We start from the raw sequence: 21,300 nt of genomic DNA on the forward strand, positions 1-21,300 counted from the left end.
CAATGCGTTCTGCCTGTGTGGCTGGTTTAGGCTTCTCTGACAAAAAGCAGCTGTCCATATCCACATGCTCATACTTCATGGAAGTGGTGAAATACAAAAGCCTGTGTTTTAAAAAAAAAACCCACATTTTAAGAGGTGAAAATCCAAATCCCTACATTTCCCAAGCACAGGGAGAGTATTTTACAGGGTCTTTCACTAGTAATAGAAGAAAGGGAAAAGAAGGGGCATGCTGGGACAAAAAGATTGAGAAGTGGCAAATAATATTTCCACAGAACAATATTAATAGAAAATATTCTTGAAAAAGCATTCTGTTTGTGAATGCAGATGAAACTACAGCAGAGAAAGCTGCATTTTGTGCAGCTTTTCTATACACATTAAAGACATTTTTGATGGTATTTGGAAATGTAGCTGGTAATATCCATTTTCTGCCTGTTGTAACACCCAGATCATCAGTATCATGCTTGCCTTATGTTAAAAACCAGACAAATGGACAATGTCATGAAAGACATTACAAACTACAATTCATAATTACTATAGACAGTTTTCCAAAACAGGGCAGTTACACCTCTGACTTACTCCTTATTGAAAATAAGATTGCTGATACAGCCATGAAAGGAGCCAGGCATTTTTAGCCCTAAGATGCCCTCTCCTGCTGGAATGCCACCAGCATAGAAATTGGAAATATTCATGGGGCTCATTTCTGCTGATGAACCAAGCCTCAGTTCTGCAGGATTACTTTCATCCACCTGTACAGTTATGATCCTGAAAAAGATAAAGTAGGGAAAACATTTAAGAAGGGCCATAGACATTCATTTTCAAATGAAAAGCATTCCTTTCAGCCTCAAAAACGTGCTGTTCAAAGAAATAAAGATTCCATCACTTTGATAATCCTTTCCAGGTCCTAAAACTAGAAGACCTTCTTCTTTAGATAATTTTTAACATGCAGTTTTGCCAAATACCTTTCTCAATTATTTTGATAGGAATTTCTCCAAATTATTTTGATAGCTGTATTTTTTTTCTAATACTACTCAGTATACTTTACTCAAGTGGCCCAAGCTGTCTAGAGATTTTGAGAGCTTTTAACTACAGCTTCATCAGTGGCTGTATGCTGTATACAATTACCATGTAAATCAGAACACCTCCGTTAACAGCAGAAAAACACAGCCCTGATTATTCCACCTAATGAGTTAGCAAAGGCAGTTCCTTAGAGAGTGCAGTGAACTGACAACAGCATACAATAATTAAACAGGTAGTACTGTTTGCAGTCACATGTACCTCTTATTCCGGATTAGGATGACAGAATGTTCTTGTCCATCACTGTATGTTCCATTAGCAGACCGAGGACCTACAGCACGCTGCTTGGTTTGTAGGGCTACTCCTGGTCTATACCTTTGAGGAACATATATACCATCAAACCTAGATTTTGTTTCCATATAGCTGAGTTTGTCATGTGTCGTCAACCGCATCAGAAAAGTGGTTGCAAACAGCCAGGGACCAGGACCTGCACATCCCCTTTTACAGAAAGCGCCGCCGCGGGGGGAGGCTCCGCGCCGCCTGCAGGAGCCCCGGCTCGACGCTAGAGGGGACTGTAAGGAAGAGCAAAGGAGGAGACCCCTCGCTTCTCCTCCTCCCTTCCGAAATCTAAACACCAGGGCAGTGTTGCAGTCAGCAACGCTTTTATCAAGGGGAGGGTTAAGGTGATTGTTTTCTTCCTCCACTCCCCCCGCCCCCCCCCGCCCCATGCTTTCTGAAAATCATTTTATCTGCGCTTAAAACAATAAAATACTTAATTCCCTTTAAAACCAGCGGTTCCACTGAACGAGAAATTCTGCGCTGAACGTGCATTTTCTTGAGTGTACTTCTGTTCTCTTTCAGGTCCTGACTTGGACTTAACTCATAAGCACGGCAGAAGCGCTTTAATTCATTTACTTTTTTTTTTTTTTTTTTTTTTTTTTTTTACACTAGAAGAAACTATAACCTAATGTTTTGTCCATCATATTTCAAACCAGGAAACTAATTTTCTTTTTTTTTCTTTCTGTAAAAGGGCTTGTGCCTCCTGTGTTCACACGGCTGTTTGCTGAGGGCCGCAGTCTTTGGGCATTGAAGGGTTTTGTTATCGTTCGATACTACAAAAATACCACTACAGAATTGTTTAAAAAGAGGAGATGGATTTACTATAGATTTGACACCTAAAAAAAGGAGACCAAGAAATCCATCAGTGGGAATATCTAATTGCCACATTTTCAGTGTTAAAACTAGCAATTCTTTGATACGTTTGCATGTCGTACATTAAAACTGAACTGACCTACATACACGTCGTTTCTGCTTGCACGTTTACATTGTGGAATTGCTACTGTGAAGGAGTTGTGGAGGGAGACCATACTTCCACAACAGAGAACAATAATTTAGCCCAAAAATACCACTGATGAACTAGTCTTCTCTTTTTAGAATACACAATGGTACAAAAATATTGTGATGGATTACGTTAAGACTATATAAAGAATACAAAAATGCAAAAGAAAACAAAATAAAGTATAATAATGGGTATGTGTTTGTGTGTGTATGTACATACGCAAATGTTGCACTGACGTGTTTATATATCATTTCAGTTTACTTTTAATGTTAAAACAGGCTGTTTCATAAATGTTTGCAAGCAAAAAGAAAAATGTAAAGAAAATGTTAATTTCTTGGAGGAAGAGTTTGTTACCTAGGTTGACCGTTAGTTTAACTCGTCCTGCATCCAACTCTAAACGAAGGGTATCTGCAGATTCCCTAGAAGTAGTTGCCATTAAAATGCCATAAGCTCGCTGAGACCTGAACCGTAAAGAAACATCTTCGGCCTCTGTATGCATCACAACAGGAAGCTGTATTTTCATAAACATACTTCCATCATAGCTTAAAATCGTTGCCTCTGAAAACACAAAGGAGAAAAGCAGTTATTAAAGAATTCTATTGTTTACTGAAATTGCTCAAAGAAAAGGTGGTAAATGTATATTCAACTCAGTATGACCCAGAAAAATTACATATTACATATCACAATTATTATTGGGAAACGTGAGCAAAGTTGGTTTGGTTTTTTGTTAGATTTTTGGTTTGGGTTGGGTTTTAAGCAGCATATTTTGGTGCTTTTTAAAGAAACTAAGTTGCTCTTTTAATGAACCAGCCATTTACACATGCATCTGCAAGCAGATGGGTAAAATCACGTGAAAAGAAATGCTTGTAAGACTAGGCCTGTACTACTCAAAACAGGTCAAAATCAGTAAAAAATATTCAGGCAAACCTTACAGCCTATTAGAAGGTCATGACTGACTGTCATCCGCCTAGATAACTACTTTAGGATATTTCATTTTATAAACCTACCAGAATTGCTACTACCACAGCTACAATTATCATCCAGGTAGCAAAAAGATGCCTGAAACGGGTAAATATCCCCAGCATGGTTTGGACAGAGCACAGATTGCTTCATGACCACAAGGACTGCATTACGACAGAATCAAAAGCACGTGTACAAACATTACGACAGCCTCAACAAGAGGACTGAGACTGGACTTGGCATATTGAGGGGAAGATCTTAAAACCCCTGAGACAAGAAAAGAACTGTCACTTTCAGACATTACAGGAAACCCTCCCGGCAAGTGGCTCTGGCACAGAGTGGTCACAGTCAGTTGGACCCCAGAGCTACCAGCCACAAGTCTCTTCCCAGCCTTCAGGCTGGTAACAAGAAAGACTGCGTTTCTGCTCACAGGGAGGCACGGCGCTTCCTAGAAAGCAAAGGACACATCTGTTTCTGAATGTTTTAGGAAGTCCCTTATTGCAGGACGATCAAGCATTGTGGCCGGTTAACCACCACAGCCTTTGGAAACAGCTCTTAGGCTCATGGACAGTGGCACATCATGGTGGAAGAAGCAGCAAGTGAGCAACATCCTTTACACTAAGCCCACAGTCAGTGGGCAGACTGCCAGGAATTTCAGTAGGCTCTGTAGTAATGTACAAAACTAGCCACACCTCATAAATAAGCCTACTACCTGAATGGCAAAATATACTATTTGAATGTGCCCTGTTTTATGCACATCCGATTGCTTACCTACCACTAATTCACTAGAGACCTTCTAACTTCTTCCACGTGTCTCCTACATTCTTTAATCCACCCCAAAACTCTCAATCTTAGAAATTGTTGAAGCGTTAGATGATGAGGTCTAAAGAGGATGCTACAGAATCTTTCTCAGAAAAAGATGCAATCCTGACGCCACCTCAACTCACTGAAAAAAATATCAGTTACTTGCCCAATAACAGGCCAAATGAGCAACAAGCAGAAAGAGAAGACAGCAGAGAACACCTAAGGGAAGCTTCTCTATGCTTCAGTTTGCTGCAGTATAATGGAGACACTTACCTACAGCAAAGGTGGTGTATTGTGGTCCCACATGCAATAATATTTTCAAGGACTAGTACTATGTTAAATCAGTATCGTAACTAAAACAGTGTTAGCATTTTTTTTTTTTTTATACATCAATACTTATGACAGTTCATCAAAACCTTTCCCATTGCATATCTTGTATACTGTGAAAGATAGATAAGCTCTTCAAGACTTCCAGCCTACACGGTCCATGGAAGGACAAAACGTTCCACTAACTCTGTCAGCATATTGGAGGCAAAAATGGTAGATGATATGCTCATTAGTAATTCCAGACTTCCCCAATACAAATTTGAAGAAAACAGTTTGATGTTGGAAAAAAGGGATTACTAATACTGGCATGAAAGTCATTAGACCTAACAGGTTACAAGAATACATTTACAGGTTTGATGATTTCTAACCATGCAGGTAATAATGTTTTAATGTTTTCTGCATATTCTAAACCTAAAATTTTTCCATGAAGCAGATTAAAGACTTAACTCTAACCAGCCTGATAAGACATTTCAAGACAAAGTGTTTTCAGTGGGAGATGATTTGTTTTTGATTGTTTGGTTTTGAGGGGAGGAACAACAGACAAGAAGGGGCTTGCAATTCATTCTTACATCTAGCTGTCTAGTCTATGTGTGAAAAGCTCCCAAGATCTTTAGCAAGGTAAACACAATTTAGGTAATTAAAGAAATCAGACATAAATGTTTAAGTTACATGCTAATGTAAGAGAAAACAAAAGGTATTTTATATAGTCTGTTGAAAAAAGACACCTTAATACTGTTCAGGGTTTTCATAAACTGAGCAAAATCAGATGGTATAGGATGAACAGCATTCAACAACATTAGAGGTCTGTGGCTAATAATTTATCTAATGATAATGTAAAGGAAAGTTTTCAGAATCAGCACTGGTACTGTTTGCTGGCTTTCCTATAATTATTTGGTCTTCTAGAAAATTACAGAAAAAGGAGAGAAGGAACTGACTTAATTTAATCAGAGATGACCTGTGAGTATTTAACATCATGGTGAACAGACCTGATGTGATTAGATACTCAATCCTCCTAAACCATACTGTGCCAGTTATTTTGGAAACAGATGTTCCAAGAACAGACCAAGGAGACTGAACAGAAGATCAAATGACTTAAAAGCTCTGGGGCAATGAGAAACTCCTCTCCTGTCAACTAGCTCCTTCCAGTATGGGGAGCTCCAAGCTTTCCAAATACAAAGGTACCACAGAAAAAAACCCAGAAAAGTGGCAGGAAGCAGGGATGATTTGATTAAAGAAGATTTAGCACTGTCCTGAGAGCTGTAACTGATGATCAGAGACACTACGTATTCCTAAAAATAAAAAGTACAACTAACGTTAAGTTTACTCACTGGAAATGAGTCTGCTGGTACCAGTGTGGCTAGGAAATCCTTTTGTTGTTAAGCCAGTATTAAATGATTGCTACATTAAGAAGGTTGAATGATACTTTGTCAATATTGTACACCTCTCTAAGGATGGCAAGCTGGGTTTTGTGTGCGAATCGCCTATCAACTCAGCATCTCTTCCACTTGACTCAGCATTGCTCTCAGCTCTGCAAATTGCCATGTTCTGTTGGTCTTGGCTGGACACAAGGCATGTACTAGTATGGGTATGAGATCTTTGACAGCACAAGGATCTCCCTCTTCCCTTACTGGTGTCTTTCTCGCAATTCTTTGTGGCAATGCCGTATTACCTTATGATTATGCTTGGTGGCATGCATTAACAGAGAACTTTGTTTTTCAGACAGTAGGAAAAAGCAGTTTTCAAGATGAAATAAGAAGGGCTTGTTTTGTTTTGACTTTCTTAGAACTAGAGATTGCTTCAGTTGTTTAATGGAATTGTTCCCATCCTGCAGGTACTTCAGTTGCCCAGAATGGAGTGTTAACTTGTAAGGCCTGGTCAGTAAGATGGTGATCTGAATGAGGAGAGGCAGTGGGGGTTACACCTGTTATGTAAACCTCAAAGGAACATTTTGGCTAAAAGTATGTATTAATTTTGCCCCTAATTTTTACAGTTTTTTGCTTTGGACAAACTAATTCCAAAGGGGTATGTGTCTCATCTTTGAGATGTACATTGCTAACTGTTCTCACATAAGTATTGGCAGAATGTCTTTTCCTCTTGTTCAGCTTCCTCTTAATTACATTAGATTAAATGTTAATAGACCATAAGTTTAGCTCAGAATGTGCTATTCATTACAAGAACAAGAGTCTCCATGGCAGGGAATAATAATTTTACTATGACTTCAGTATTGGAAGCATAGCATTGAAAAGAAAAAAAGCACAAAACCCTTATAAAACATTACTGACAATTTTTTTTGTGGCAACAAATAAATGTATGCGGTAGTGTTATTAACGAGAAATAAAGAGTAAGATATAATTCAGAGACTGATAAAAATTATTTTATATGTTCTTTCATTGATATTTTTATAAACCTGAAAATGAAAATCCCATGCTGCTTCTGTGCTAAAAACCAACCAACCAAAAAAACCCACTCACCCAAACAAACAAAAAAACCACTGAAGGGTTCAGTTCCCCTCTCCATTTTTTTTTCTTCAATTTGTTTCTGATTAAAATCTCCAGGGTTGGATACTCTTCCTTGCTACATATATATACTACACCCTCAGTCAGCACTGTGCCTATCACCAAGGATGCACACACTAGTACCAATATGAGAGGAGATGCGGGACTTTAATTTTCACTTGTGCTGGGATTACCTAAATCGCTGAAGAGACTGAGGCACCTAGTTCCAGAAACTTTCCTACGTCTGTTTCTAGCCTCAGAAATGCTCAGACAAAACTTATGGGAAGAAACAGAATTTTCCAAATAGTTGTTATTCTTCAATTCGCAGCTTATTTAAATTAAGGTGAAATAACTATGGACTGGGCACTTGAATTTCAAGGTTCTTCCTCATAAGTTTTGCAGTCAAGTTTGTGCTGTTTTTAACAGCATGGTGCTTGGTAAGCACGGATGCTTAGTGCATGGATTTTAATAAAGAAAATGGGATCTTGTTTCCTCTGGACCCCTTGTGATGCCTCTAAAGTCCTAAAGACAGAACCTTTTTTTTTTCCTGCTTTTTCAGTTTAAAGTGTCTGCAATAATATGAAGACTGTTTTGCAACCCACGGAGCCATTTTTAAAGCATGAAATCACCCTCTGTGTCTGCTGTCTCCAAAATCACACACAAACTTTGCCCAGAAAGTGACAGACAATACAGTCCAGAGCCGTGCCAGGGAGTATGTGAACAATCTGGATCATCAATAACTGAGTATTCAGGTTTGCTCTCTGACCCTCTTTTATTTACCAGTATAAGTAGAGCAACAATATCCTGCCCTGAAAACACTCACTGATATATATGATTTTACTCCTATAAATTGTGTGAGTATTCAAATGTATCGATGGCTACTGATTCAAATTCAAACTTTCAGGCTTTGTTCTATTCACAGGCGTACACTCAGCTGAGCGCTGTTTGCCCGTTTTCTGTGGCAGCTACTTCAGTCCATTTGGGCCCAAAGCTGCAGCCCTGGTGAATCATGAGGAACCTTTGCATCAATCTGATGAAGTTGAAATGATGCCTCTGAATTTCTACACTGGTATTATTTCAGGACTGAGGTCCTAAGCCACACTGGAAAGGTGCTAGAACTTTAAGACACAAGACCAATTGTTTAATTTAAGTCAGAGATGGAATTGCTATAATATTTTGAACACATGATTCTTCATACCATCTATAATCATCTGCATTTTCCTTTTTTTAAAAAAAAGTCAAAGCATCTAGAGAAAATGCAAGGAACAAAAGCTGTATTTCTTTAATGTATATGTGTGTATGCAGGTGTGTGCGCATGCACAATGTGGACTTCTACACACACAGACTCTAGTTTAAATACACTTTCTCCTCAGAAATGTCACTTTGACAAATTTTTCTTTGCATGCCTACTTTTTCTTATCGCTCTTTGATGAATTTACTCTTGTGCATTGTTCCTAGCCATCCAGTCAAAAGTATAACCTGCAGAAGGCTTTGCTGAGAGGCAGTCATATATTGTGATCCACAAAGATAGGAAGCCAAATTATATTGCTGTGACATCTGTCTGTCCATCTGCTATAGTTTCCATAATCTACTAAAGCCAATCTAGAGATTATACTGATGTTTAACCTTACTGAAAATCAAGAATAAAATCAAGAGTAACTTGCAACAGGACAAAAAGCACTTGGATATAAAAAAAAATATTAATTTCAAGTATGCTGAAATTAAAATAGAACTGAGTTGTGTTACATATTTTTTGTGCACTGCTAAGCTGACCAAAACTACTTCAAATACTTCATTGTACACGATACATCCACATATGGATGTTAGTACTCCTATTTTAGGGGAAATAGCATGAAAAATAAATTACAATCTAAAAAATAGTTACCTGCTTTTGTTTACTGAAAATAAATATCATTTAACATTAAGTTAAATATGCCAGTTGTTTAATCTCCAGTATTTTATTCTAATGCTTTCCTTTCTTTGTGAAACTGCATTGTTTGTTGAAATGAACATGTTCCTTTTTTATTTAAATTAGTTTGAACAATTATAATTGCGTTGCTTATATCACCAAATACAAAAGTTTATCAGTTACTGCACACGGGTAGTAGTTCTAATAACTTTGCATGGTAGGATGCCAACACGTTGCTTTCAGAATCCCAAAAGCTATAATCTTATTAATGCATGACCATTTGGGATATGAATATTACTGGAAGGAGATCTCCTTTCAGTGTAGTTTCCTCTGGAGAGGGAAACCCAAGAGGAAGAAATGATCCCATACTGTCTGAAGTGATGCATATATTTCTGTTGGACAAGAACCAAATACCATTGCAGAGAAGGCAACATCACCACCATAGTAACACCATTCCCACTAGGGGAATGCACTGGGAAAATCAAGCTCTATATTGGAAAACAGTTAAAAGGAAAGTATGAGAAATAAAAAAGACAAGAGCTTCTATATAAAATATTACCACCTGTCAAATATATTTATGAGGAACTGCTATGATGAAGCCTGCTTTTAAGTTCTTTGCAGATCTGCATGTGTTTTTGTCTCTAATGCACGTTTCCTAGCTCAAGTTGAAAAAAATACAAATCCTATTTTTACTTCTGCCATATGTAATAGCTGAATTTTGCCACAGGGTGGTACAGCAGACATGTTTAACTGAAGGCTTTTGCAATGCATCAGACAGCTCGGTTATGCCCTCTGCCAGCTTCACTCCACCAGTAACAGAACAATCTGGAGATTTCCTAATAACTGGCCATGAGCCAAAGGCATATATATTTAAAAAAAAAAAAAAAAAAGACAGAAAAATCCAGAAGGAACTGAGAATCTACTTGCAAATGCTAATAACATGATGCTATTAATTCTACATAAGTGCACATGCCTATTTACATATCGCTTAAATATTCATCTGGTTTTTATTTTTAAAGAATACTTTTTTATTTCATCTTACTAACTAGAAAAATTAATCAAATTACATGGAAAGCACTTATTTTCCCAGTCAATAATCTTTAGGTTTAGATTTCACCTTGAAGAGAAACTCTACTGTGTCAATTGTCAGATGAAAAAAGTACTTCTGTCATTGAAACATTTTCTATTTCAATGAGAATAAAACCGAACACCTAAAATATTAACTAAGCTTTTTTGTTGTTTTCCTACTGACATTAAAATCCCTTATTAGTGTTGTCTCTAATTTTAAAGAAATTACAGAGTTTTCTTCCTACAAACCAACCTCAGCGTTTGTCTTCCTTGCACTATCTATCCACCTTTTCAATTGAATAAATGGGGTTTGTCAAATTTACACTTACCTTTTCTAGGCAAGAGGGATACTCAGTGACTTAAAATAAGTAGAAACTGTTTCCTTGTATACTATGATCTTTAAAAAAAAGTTAAGAAATACAGATTCCTACACTGATTCTTTTGCTTTGACTCATGGCTTCAGCTCTGGCCATGGGTTTAAGTGGCACGGTGGAATTAAAAAGTAAATTGACATAACTAGGCAGAGAACGAGACCCCAGTTTGGAATTGGAATGTGACCATTTAGTAACACAATAATAATTGAAATTACTTTCACAAAGCTTTTCAGAATTCAGCAATGTACGAGGAGATACAAAAGGAGACATTTGCTAAGACACATTTAGCAGTACTGACTCTCTGTCATAGTCAACTAATACTTCTTCGTGTGTCTTAGAAAATCCCCTAAGATCTTTCCTCTAGAGTTACTTCTTTCAGTCTAGAGCAGGTCTCCATGTCACATCAAGCGAAATCAAAGACATTTTTTCTGCCTCAAAAGAGTTAATGATATTTTACCATTTTTAATCATTGTGCAGGATTCTATAAAGTAGAAATGCAGACATCTCATGGAACCTACCTCTTCCGCATGATCTGCCAAGGTACCCTGTGCCAGAGCAATCACAAACATATCTGTTCCACCCATCCCTGCATACACCATTGTTTTTACATGGGTTGCTAAGGCAAGGTTTTGCAGTTTCTCTTGAGCATGAGGGTTTTACTCCAGCTGTACTTTGAATTTCAGCCATCTGTCGAATATCTTTGCTTTGACCATCAATAAATAAGTCTCTAATGCAGCCAACGTATCCATAATTGAGAAGTGCTGTCCACACCTCTGTTGGGAAGACGAGGCCTGCTTTATTTTCTGGTAGGCCTCCAAGATACAAGTCATCATCCAAGTCAAGGATTTCACTTTCCCCTGGTGCAGTATATGGTGTACGTAATGTGTTCACAGATATGGTCCCTGAGAAGAAAAGATAACAAAATGCGTCATTCTCAAGACATTTAAGAGATTTTGGCACTGCTGTTTTATACATTAAACTACATGCCATGTTAGGTCCTGGCAAATATCTATAAAGGACACATAGGTATTCTATTTGTACAGCTATACAATAATACATACACTTCATTATTTTGATTACAATGTAGTACAAATACTGTCAGGAAGTAAACAATGTACATACATTTATGCACAATACTGCATGGTCACAATATAAAAAAAAAAGTCAAAATCACCTTACCAATCTTGTAGGGGTGGGGGGAATGCATTTCAGAGTTATTTCCTGAAATATCCTGCTTGTGCAACAAAAAAATGTCTTCACTACATCCTGTGTGCTTCAAAGCATTAAGGCTGAGGTTGCATTGATAGGTTGCAACCCGGGAGGCAAATCTGTGTCTTTGCTTTGGATCCAAAGACACAGTATTTTAAAGACTCTCACCAATTTCAGTGGGTTTTGGATAAGACATTTTTCTTTAAGTGCAGAAGGAAAATACTCTCATCAGCTGCCAGACAGGCAATCATTAAGAAGATAGTGATGTGCTCCTAGAGGGAAAATCAATGCCTCTGACACTTACCTCGAAATGCGTGCATGTTACAAAGAGAGGGAGAGAGGATGTATATAGAACCTCAGGAAATCAGAAGTATCTTTTCCATTTAAGTTAAAAAATAAACAAACAAAATGAAGCCTAAAGTAAAGTTCTGTTTCTATGAAGTGTCTGAACAAAGAAACTGTAATCAGCTGTAAAGATCCTCTTTGTTGTATTTTTTAAAAGTAATGAGGTGTTTAATTCTTACAATTTGAATAGGCAGAAAACCAAATTCAGCACATGGAGTCACAGAATATACTTATGTCAACCAAATTTAATGTTATTTACTAAGTAAAATCACTTGAAAAAAGTCTTCATGTAGATCTTCATAGAAGTGACTCCTTGCCACTCTATATGGGTGCAAAAGCAAGCAAAATATAAATCAAAACATTATATAGGTCACTAGATTATTATAATGTACCACCACATTATGCAACACATATCTGCTGGACACACTATTAAATGATGACAAGACACTGAAGAATCACATTTACCACAATGTGTTTATCATACATATATATGTAAAACTAATATGATTCACTGTTTCCACAGTCAGCATGACACAGATTCCAGAAGGTAACACTGATTATCAAAACCACTTTCACTGCAGTAGGAGTGGTGCATGGGAATAATAAATTCAGAATTTTTATAGCATAAATACTGAAATGTGAGTCTTAAGCAAACAGAGGCAGGTCAGAAAAAGATCGTCCTCTTACTTGGATATGTCCTAAAAGTTAGGCTTCTCTTTTAACAGTGAAGGAGAGTCCTGGGGGAGCTACATATTTTGTTTGCTCTTTTTTTGGTTCAATAAGTTAACTTCAACAACATGGACAGAATGAATATCTAAATGGTTTGTACCTTTAGCAAAAGCTCTTTGGGGTAGAGGTCTCAGGAGATCCAGCTCCCATGTGAGACTTGAGATGTATGGATTTTAGAAGGGCTGGATAGTACTACTACTACAACAAACAGTCTCCCTACTATCGGCAGTGATCTAAAAAGATAAAACAAAGGTTTGCATAGCCTTTGTGCATCTTCATGAGCATTTTTAAAGAAAGTTTGAGGATGTGGTCAGTTTCCATTTTATGCGTTATCAGAAATGTTTTCTGTGTCAGTTGAGTAATTGCATAGATGTAAAGTGAACTTCCAGTCTTAACTGTAAGAAATAGGCATGTTGAACCAAGATCCTTTTTCTTCCAAACCTCTACCTGTTTAAAACTGATAAGACTATTATATTTTGCTAACTCTAAATATTTGTATTGCTGCTCAGATTCTGGAAGCAAAACTTAGCACTTGTATGGAACATTTGCTACAGATTTGACCTTAGGCATACAAGCATAAACATTTTGAGGTTGGATTTTCTTAATCGGCTGCCTCAAACAAGGACGCCTGTGAATGACCTGTTAAACTAAGATTGCTAACTTCTCTGAGAGCACCCTAGGTATCAAGAAGGACTGAATACAGGCAATAGATCATTTCTCCTTAAAAAAAAAAAAAAAGAAAGATTCTGTAAATATAAATCATACTTGTGCTCACAACATTTCTTACTGCTGTTATTGCTTGCTCCCTCCTCTTGCTGTATAGGCTAATTTAGGACCAAATGCTTTAAACCAGTGTTCAAGGCAGCACTTGCACCAACACAAATTAACTCATCTGCAGCCTCTAACCTCAAGCCTATGCATTTTCACAATGCTATTTTCTGCTGGACAAAGACATTTGTGTTTTCAATCTATCCATGATGCTAGACGACACCTAGGGCTCTATTTCTATTAAAAAGAAAAAAATAATCAACTAAATCTTCAAGGCTTTCAATGCACAGGAAAAGACAGTTAAATCTCAGTCAGTGTAGCTGCAACATTAACATAGTGGTTGAAAATGTAAGTTTTGCAAGCACAGAAGGCTGAGATTTACCTGTCTTTTCCTGTAGATCACCACTACACTCTGGTGACTGAATTTATAGTCAGGTGATAGACTGAAGCAGAAAATTTCTTCTATATGTCATAAAGGATTACCTTGGAGAGCTTAAGTATTGTTTTAAATAGATATCAACAGCTGCTTAAAGAAATGAACCTTTCCTTTCCCCTCCCCAAGAAATGACACCATATAAGACACTCCTGGGGAGAAGCCCTCCGAAATCTTAGTTTAATCATAGCATCTAATAACTATGGGCAGGAAAACATAACAGGCAACAACTCTTCTGTGCATCTTTTTTGTTTTGGAAGGCCCTATTACCCAGTTGGACTATTTACTGCAGGACACATCCATAACACTTCAACTGACCTACATATTGTGTGTACTACCCTTAATCAAACAACCGCAAGTTAGCTTTAGTTAAGCCTGTTTGTTGAGAGCTACACCAAGTCAAACAGCACCTGCAGAAGACTCAAAGCTTTAATAACTCACCCTGGCTCAGCTGTTACATAGCATCTTGACCAGAATATCATATAGAACACTGTCTAGAAATGAAGTATGGCTCTAATACAAATAAGTTTTGGTCTAGCTAATACCAAAAACCCATGCCTGGGCACCAAGATTTTTATGTTATCAGTTACCAAGTTATCCTAGTTTCCAGCTGAACTTCTAGCAGCATGTCCAGGCAGCCATACAACCATCACTGTTGTTGGTATCTAAATTATCTCTTATGTATCTCTGATGAGTAATGCAAACTTTAATCATTAATTGCTTTGTAAAGCAGGTGAAAAAATCCAAGAAAAATAAGGAGGGGGGATGAAAGAAGACTTAAAAATACATCAAAAATTATGGTTTTTTAAGTATCCTAAAATAAAACGCAAACCTCAAGTTCATACAACGTTGTCCTACAGAAAATAAATAATGGTACTATAAACACCTTCGGATTCACAACGCATCCAGAGCTGTGACACAGAAGTAAAGTGTGCTATTTCATCTAGCTGGGCTTTTTTTGTTGGTTCGCCTGTTTGTTTTAAGCCTGTCTTTCTTGAGGGAAAGTTTTCAAGTTCTACTGAAACTTTGGACCTCATGACAATGGCAGATGCTACCATGGACTCTAGGAAGACTAATACACACCCTCTTTGCTGGATTTCAATCCTACTTCCTCTGGGAATTATAGGCAAATTAAAAGGAATTGTTCTGTCAAATCACCAGTGTGCTCCAATCCATGTGATATTTCTACTTACAAATGTGAAGAGACATCACTTTCCAGATAAGCAGGAAGAAGGGAAGCTAGTAGAGCATACAAATGTTTTATGTGGCCAGCACAGGAAATAATTTGCCCTGTAAAGATAATGTAACATCAACCCTTCTCACACCAGAATTCTCAAGTTTGATAGGAGGGAAAAGAATGGGACATATCTTGTTTTACAAAATAACCTAAAGGCAACAGAATATGATGAGGAAGCAGCAGATTCAGAAGAGCATTGGCCTCTCAACAGAAAGAGAAAACGATGACTTAAATTGTAACATCTCTGTAGTAAGAACCATCCTTTCAGTTATAACTTTGCATAGTACCTAGCATAACAGCACCCATAACCAGGTCAGTAGTTACACTATTTCTTTGAAAAGAGCAACACTAGAGGCAATAATGTCTGCCAGGAAACAAGCAATTTCCTTGCAAAGTTTTTTAATACTCATAGTAGGAAATATTTTCTGTATTTCTACCAGAAAAATGAAAGAAATGGGAAAAAGCTGACAGCATTTGGTTTGTCCAGCCTGAAAGAAGAAAAAGAGGAAGACTGAAAGACAAGAAGGTGTGGGGTGATTAAGGGTACTATAATGACCTATGGGTGTTCTGATGCTACAGCATTTCACTTGAGAGCAAAATGCAATTTAAATATTTAGAAACATCTTTATGTATTGGAGGAACAGTCTAAGAAAAACTAATGGGATTATGATTTTTGACAAGAATAATTTTTTACTTAAAGTATAACAGATTAGTAGGCAGATCTTCAAAAGGAAGAGTCAACAATATAAGCCAACAATAACATACATATGAGCAAAATGGGAAATATATTGGGAGCTACAGAGAAGCATTTATTGACCACTGGTAAGGTTTACCTTGAACTCTGAGAAGGATGCAGATCTGCTGAGAAGACTGCAGAAGATGGCAATAAAAATGGTCAATAGCTACAGAACATGACATATAAGGATAGGAAGCTGCTGGGGTTTCTTAGTCTATGAAGAAAACTGGAGACTGACACAACATAATAATAAAAATTATAGAGCTATGACATAGGGAAAAAGCGCAGTGTATTTTGTGCCTGCTGTGAACAGGAAAATTACAGACATAATGCCTTGTTTTGCATACAAAAATATTCAGTTTTTGAATGGTCACATGGGGAGATTGTACAGCGTCCACAGCTGGAGCTAACTCAACAAACATCTGTCAAGACTGATGCAAGTGCACTGTAACCACTTTCATTGGAGGGGAAAACCAGAGGACCTCTTAAGGTCACCTCATCTCAAATTTGCTATGAGTTCATGAATAAATGAAAAACATTACCAGGATCATTGGAAGATTTTTCTTTAAAATGCAAGATAAACCTATTATCTCAAACATGTACCCTATTAACATTTGTTGAAATAGGAACATGTAAATCTGGCAGTTCTTAAAAAGTTGGAAAGATGTCGGAAGGACTATATAGAAGTCTACATGTAAAAAAAGAACCTGCAACAACAATGCATGTAATGGATGTCGACAAAGCACAACCTACAATGAGATACTGATTATAGTTAAGCTCTAATTACATACTCTAGAGATGATTTATGGTATTTAAGCTGAAACTCTAGCTTTAGTTCAAAATTTCAGTGACTTCTTAGCCCTTAAATGCTACCTACTCAGGAATATATTCCGATACATTCTTTTCACACTGGCATACACAATTGGAGGTTGACAAAAAGCACAAGTTTCCTCTCCAATTCACTGTCTAATGATGATTTCCAAAGGACGAATGGAGGTTTAGTAAAAAAAAAAAAACAACTTGCAAGGTTATTCTTAAATATAGTAAATAGTTTAAGAACATTTTAAACAATACTCAAGTCTCAGAAAACAGTTATTAAACCTAGCCCTCCTGTGTTAACAAGAAACACTGTGAGCAAAGACCTTTACAGGTGCTCCATGGTTGTTGGTTTTTTTAGTTTGAGGTTTGGTTTTTTTCCCCCCCAATTCTTTTACTGCAGAGTTGGCAGTACTGTTAAGAGCAGAACAGACAAACATTTCCCTTAGGTATGAGTTAATAAACCTCTCCAGTCATACTCATTACCTCAGCAACTTAGTTTTTCATAAGTCTGTGTATAAGAAACTAAGACATCTTTCTAAATCCTGTCTCAGTTCTGATCAGTTAAGTATGAAGACTGAAACTACAGCTACTACAGCTATTCTGATCTCTATGCTTACCTTATGTGGCCTGTTTAGTTGCTTTTTATGCATGTGAAACACATTTGCTTATTAAGAAATGGCAAAAAATCAGAGCAAGGTATTCTAAAAACCCTTTACATCTTGTGTGCTAAAGCATGGTATTATAGCAGTGATGAGGACTGTGACCATAGCATACAGCCTGTGGCCAAGGCAGGACACACATGGAGCAGCTATGAAGCTACCGTCCTTTGCAGGAATTCAGAATAACCATGAATACTGAAAGGGAACTCAGCTCACATGACAGGACACACCAGTTGGTACCAGGTTGAGGTCTTCTGCTGTATACTTAAGAAAAAAAAAAAGACAGACTTCTGGAGAATGCGTGTTCCCTTTCCTCTGCTGCATACCTAGCAAGAAAGATGGACCAATGGAGAAGGTATGAAATCTTTCTTTACTTAACACTGGGAAATAGGGTCTCAGGAGTTCCTGCTCACTGAAGATCTGCTTTTTAGGCAAGGAAACACTCAGAGTAGGTCTTACAGGCAGCAGGATGGAAATCCAGGTTGAAAAACTTCTATAAGAATAATAGGTCAAAAGTTTCTTCAGCAAAAGGAAATGAATGGACAACAACTCTTCCCTCTTCCTTGTATCTCCAAGAATCTGAGGGTATCAGCAGAACTACTGCTGAATACAGCCTGGATAAGTACAATTTAAAAATGTGCTCTTATTCCTTACATCTCCCCACCGCAGTCCCAGACAGGCAGTGGCAAAGTCAGTAGTTTAGAGTGGATGCTCTCTGTGACTGAGAGTCCAGAATAGAGCAAAGAATGAAAAATAAATCAAGTTCTTGCTGATACAGCTAATATGAAAGTCAGGGAAATTAGCAAAACTCCTTGAGAAATGTCACAGCTTTCTATTATCTGAGGGAGCCACTCTGCATTGGATTTGAAGGCTAGGAGTAAAAGGTTGCAAGACACCAAACTTCACTTTAAAAAACAAACAAAAAAAAAATATCACAGGTTATTTATTTGAGCTACTTATTCATTAATAGGAGAATTGCCTCCTTTATACTTGATAGGTTGGGAAGTATTTTGTCAGCAGCAACAAGAAAGTCTCAGAAAAGCCAATTTGTTTTTGTACAAGTTATATTCATTCACTTATACAAAAATTCTGAAGGTAAGCAAGTGAAAAATGATCATATTCATATGATGTTTATTCATATGATGTTTAGTTTTGGCTAGAGAAAAAAAAATGAAAAAGCTTCCTGGAATAGTAAAGTGGATTTTTTTATTCATGGAAAAAAGAATAATAGACCAACACGTTTAAGTCATGAAGAAATAATCTAAACATAATGCATCAGTACTTCCTGTTCCAATCAGCAGAAAATAGGAACATAGAGTTCATTGTTTATTTTAAATGTTAGGCAGTCATTCTACTTGGTGAAACCTGGTGGTCTAAGACACTACGCAGCCGATATTCTTATTAAGAAAAATAACAGCACTGCCACTGTTATTCGTCCTTCTCCTACTGTAAAGTATTATTGTATTTATTAAAATCACAGAGAATCTTTGGTGTCTGGTTCAGATTTCAGCTAAAAGTGCAGTTTGTCAAGCCATATGCCTATATATTTATTAACTATTCCTGGTAACAGTTCAATGTTTTAGGGTGAATAGGTGCTATGGTCAGTTTACAAGAGTGACAGGGGAAATGGAGTTCACCTGTCTTGATCATAGGTGATTCATCAGCTGGATTAATTATTCTTTTACATATATATTTGACTATTTATAATTCTACTCACAAATAGTATGCAGTCATGATTGCCAGGCATGTATTGCTTCCTAAAATTAGCCTACATTCTTGCTGATGTCCATCAACAGTTTTAAATTAAATAAAGTATGTCCTAAACTCTCTTAATGGCACTTGTGAGCTTACAGTTTTTACAAAGCAATGAAAGTGCAGAACATATCTTCAAAATGTAAACAATTGCTATGCATTTATTTCTTTTCTTTATAGCTGTGTTGACTTTGGATGTAAGAATGAACTTTGCTTTCAGTGGAGTCCCACAGGCATGATTATTACAGGATTTACTGCCTCATATGAATCACTGAAACAGCACTTAAGAAGAAAGCCTGAAACGAAGATTGTAGTATAAATAATATAACCGCTGGATATTCAATCACAATTGAGGATTTTGAGAAGTTGTGTGTTTTGTTGTTTGGGTTTTTTGGTTTTTGTTTGTTTGGGCTTTTTTTAACCTCAAGAAATGTAGATAAGCAACTGACACATAATCAGAAAAATCAAACACTCTACAACTAGAATTTGAAGCCACACAGCCCAGGAATCAAATTATTTTTCATAATCTTAGGGCAGACTGATCAATTAATTTGGTCTGACTCACAGCATGGATTTGACCCAAATCTTCAATTTGAACCTGCTCCTAAGATTCGCTTCATCTGAAATCTGATTTGTGGGTAGTAAGAAAGTAAGTCATAAAAAAGTAACTTTTTGGGGGTGAAGTTTCAGAAAGAAATTAGAAATGCAAGTCATGGAAAAGGAGTCACCAGAAGGAATAAAGTAAGGGGAAAACCACAAAATCCAAAACAGGAGTAGTTTGCATTTTTCAGCTCTCAAAGTGTACATAAACTTCAGATTAGATACTGATATTAATTTGAAAATTCTTTGAAGGAATGAATTACAGACTCACTACATTTCCTGTTTGTCCTTCAATTAATGGATATTGATAATTTGCTGAAGTTGAGTTATATACTCAAGATCAGACACAGCTGAAACACCAGGACAGTTTCACTACTTAAAGGCACTTTATGCTATAACATATATATACACACACACACACCCTTTTCAGTGAGATCATTTCTTGAGTAAAATACTACAGAATACAAATCATTCTGACAGAATTATGGCAAGTCACTTATTTCCATTTCTGCTGATATGTATTGTTAGCCATTCATTAGCATATTATTTAATCACGCTGAGATCTGCTGACATGATTGGAAAGCCTGTGCTGTTTCTGTGGACCTACTATTCCCTATGTTGGGGATTACTTTCAGTAAATCTTTTTTGCTTTATTTTTATTCTTGAAACTTGCCACTTCAGCTATTTGGTGTAAGCAAACAGAGGGAGATTACTGCTTGGTTTTGAAGTACACAGCACACTTACTTGCAAGATTAAGTACCTGATTACCCAATAAATGTTAACATAAGATATTTTACTCTGCAAATCATTGTATTCTGGTACCTGACACTAATGACTTCCTATATTTCCCTTATTTTTCAGATGATGCACAACTCTAACAGTGGCAATATAATACATACCCACTGTTCTCTCACATACAGCATGAAAAGACATACTGAATATTAAAAGAAGAAGCTTACCTGACCGTCCATCCCGTTGAAAATCCACATGGTACCATTCACCATCATTCACCTTCTTCTGCAAGGCTTTTATTTTTATAGTACCTGATCCCATGTCTAACAGCAGATAGAGGTGGCCATCAAGCATCTCAATGGCAAAAAAGTCAACCTTCACCATCTGTGGGTGTTTGGCATCTTTTTGGTGCCTTGGTTTTCCATGACTGAAAAGAATCAGGCCATTTGGCTCAGTTGTACGAAAGTCAAATGATATTGAGCCTGTTTTCTTGGCATTCCACTTTGGCAAAGAGATGAAAGACTCTGGTGTTTCAAATGTGATTGGATCTAAGGTTGCAACATTCTCACATTTAAATGCTACAACCCCATGAATCTTCATTTTAGGATCTCCTTGCTTGGCAAGTCGAGATAGCTCCAACCTGACATCGTTATTTTTATATACAACCTGCAAGCAAAGCAGAGAAGTTATTAAGAGGAACTTGACCATTTTAACCAAACAGATGTAATCCTGAAGAGTCATATTATTTAAAGGATAATAATGATGGTATCTGAATATGATAATGTACATACACACAAAATTAAATAACTATTTTCATTGACTAATGATTTAATTATAGTTTTCCCTAAACCAAAGTTGCTCTAAAAATATCCCGAGTTAATTCAAACAATCTGAAGGATTCTGCACATAATTTACATTATCAGTCGCAAATTAGCTTGCATGGCCTTGATTGCTTAAAAGCCCGCTTTGCACAGCTATTCTGCTATGTTAG

The 21,300-nt window shown here is 36.9% G+C and overlaps 1 protein-coding gene across 3 annotated transcripts in view; it reads right to left on the reverse strand.

Moving 5' to 3' along the window:
* The window catches only part of NRXN1 (neurexin 1), a 745,532-nt gene that overhangs the window by 417,839 nt on the left and 306,393 nt on the right, over window positions 1-21,300 (reverse strand). For all 3 annotated transcript variants that reach the window (XM_009648206.2, XM_035903621.1, XM_035903622.1), the window contains 3 exons: window positions 20,537-20,975; window positions 10,809-11,192; window positions 2,708-2,911 (listed from right to left, as the gene is read on the reverse strand). In XM_009648206.2, the coding sequence (XP_009646501.1) occupies window positions 2,708-2,911; window positions 10,809-11,192; window positions 20,537-20,975 (1,027 nt within the window). The remainder of the gene's footprint in view (window positions 1-2,707; window positions 2,912-10,808; window positions 11,193-20,536; window positions 20,976-21,300) is intronic.

Source organism: Egretta garzetta, unplaced genomic scaffold (genome assembly GCF_000687185.1).
Source record: "Egretta garzetta isolate BGI_Z169 unplaced genomic scaffold, ASM68718v1 scaffold11, whole genome shotgun sequence".
NCBI lineage: Eukaryota > Metazoa > Chordata > Aves > Pelecaniformes > Ardeidae > Egretta > Egretta garzetta.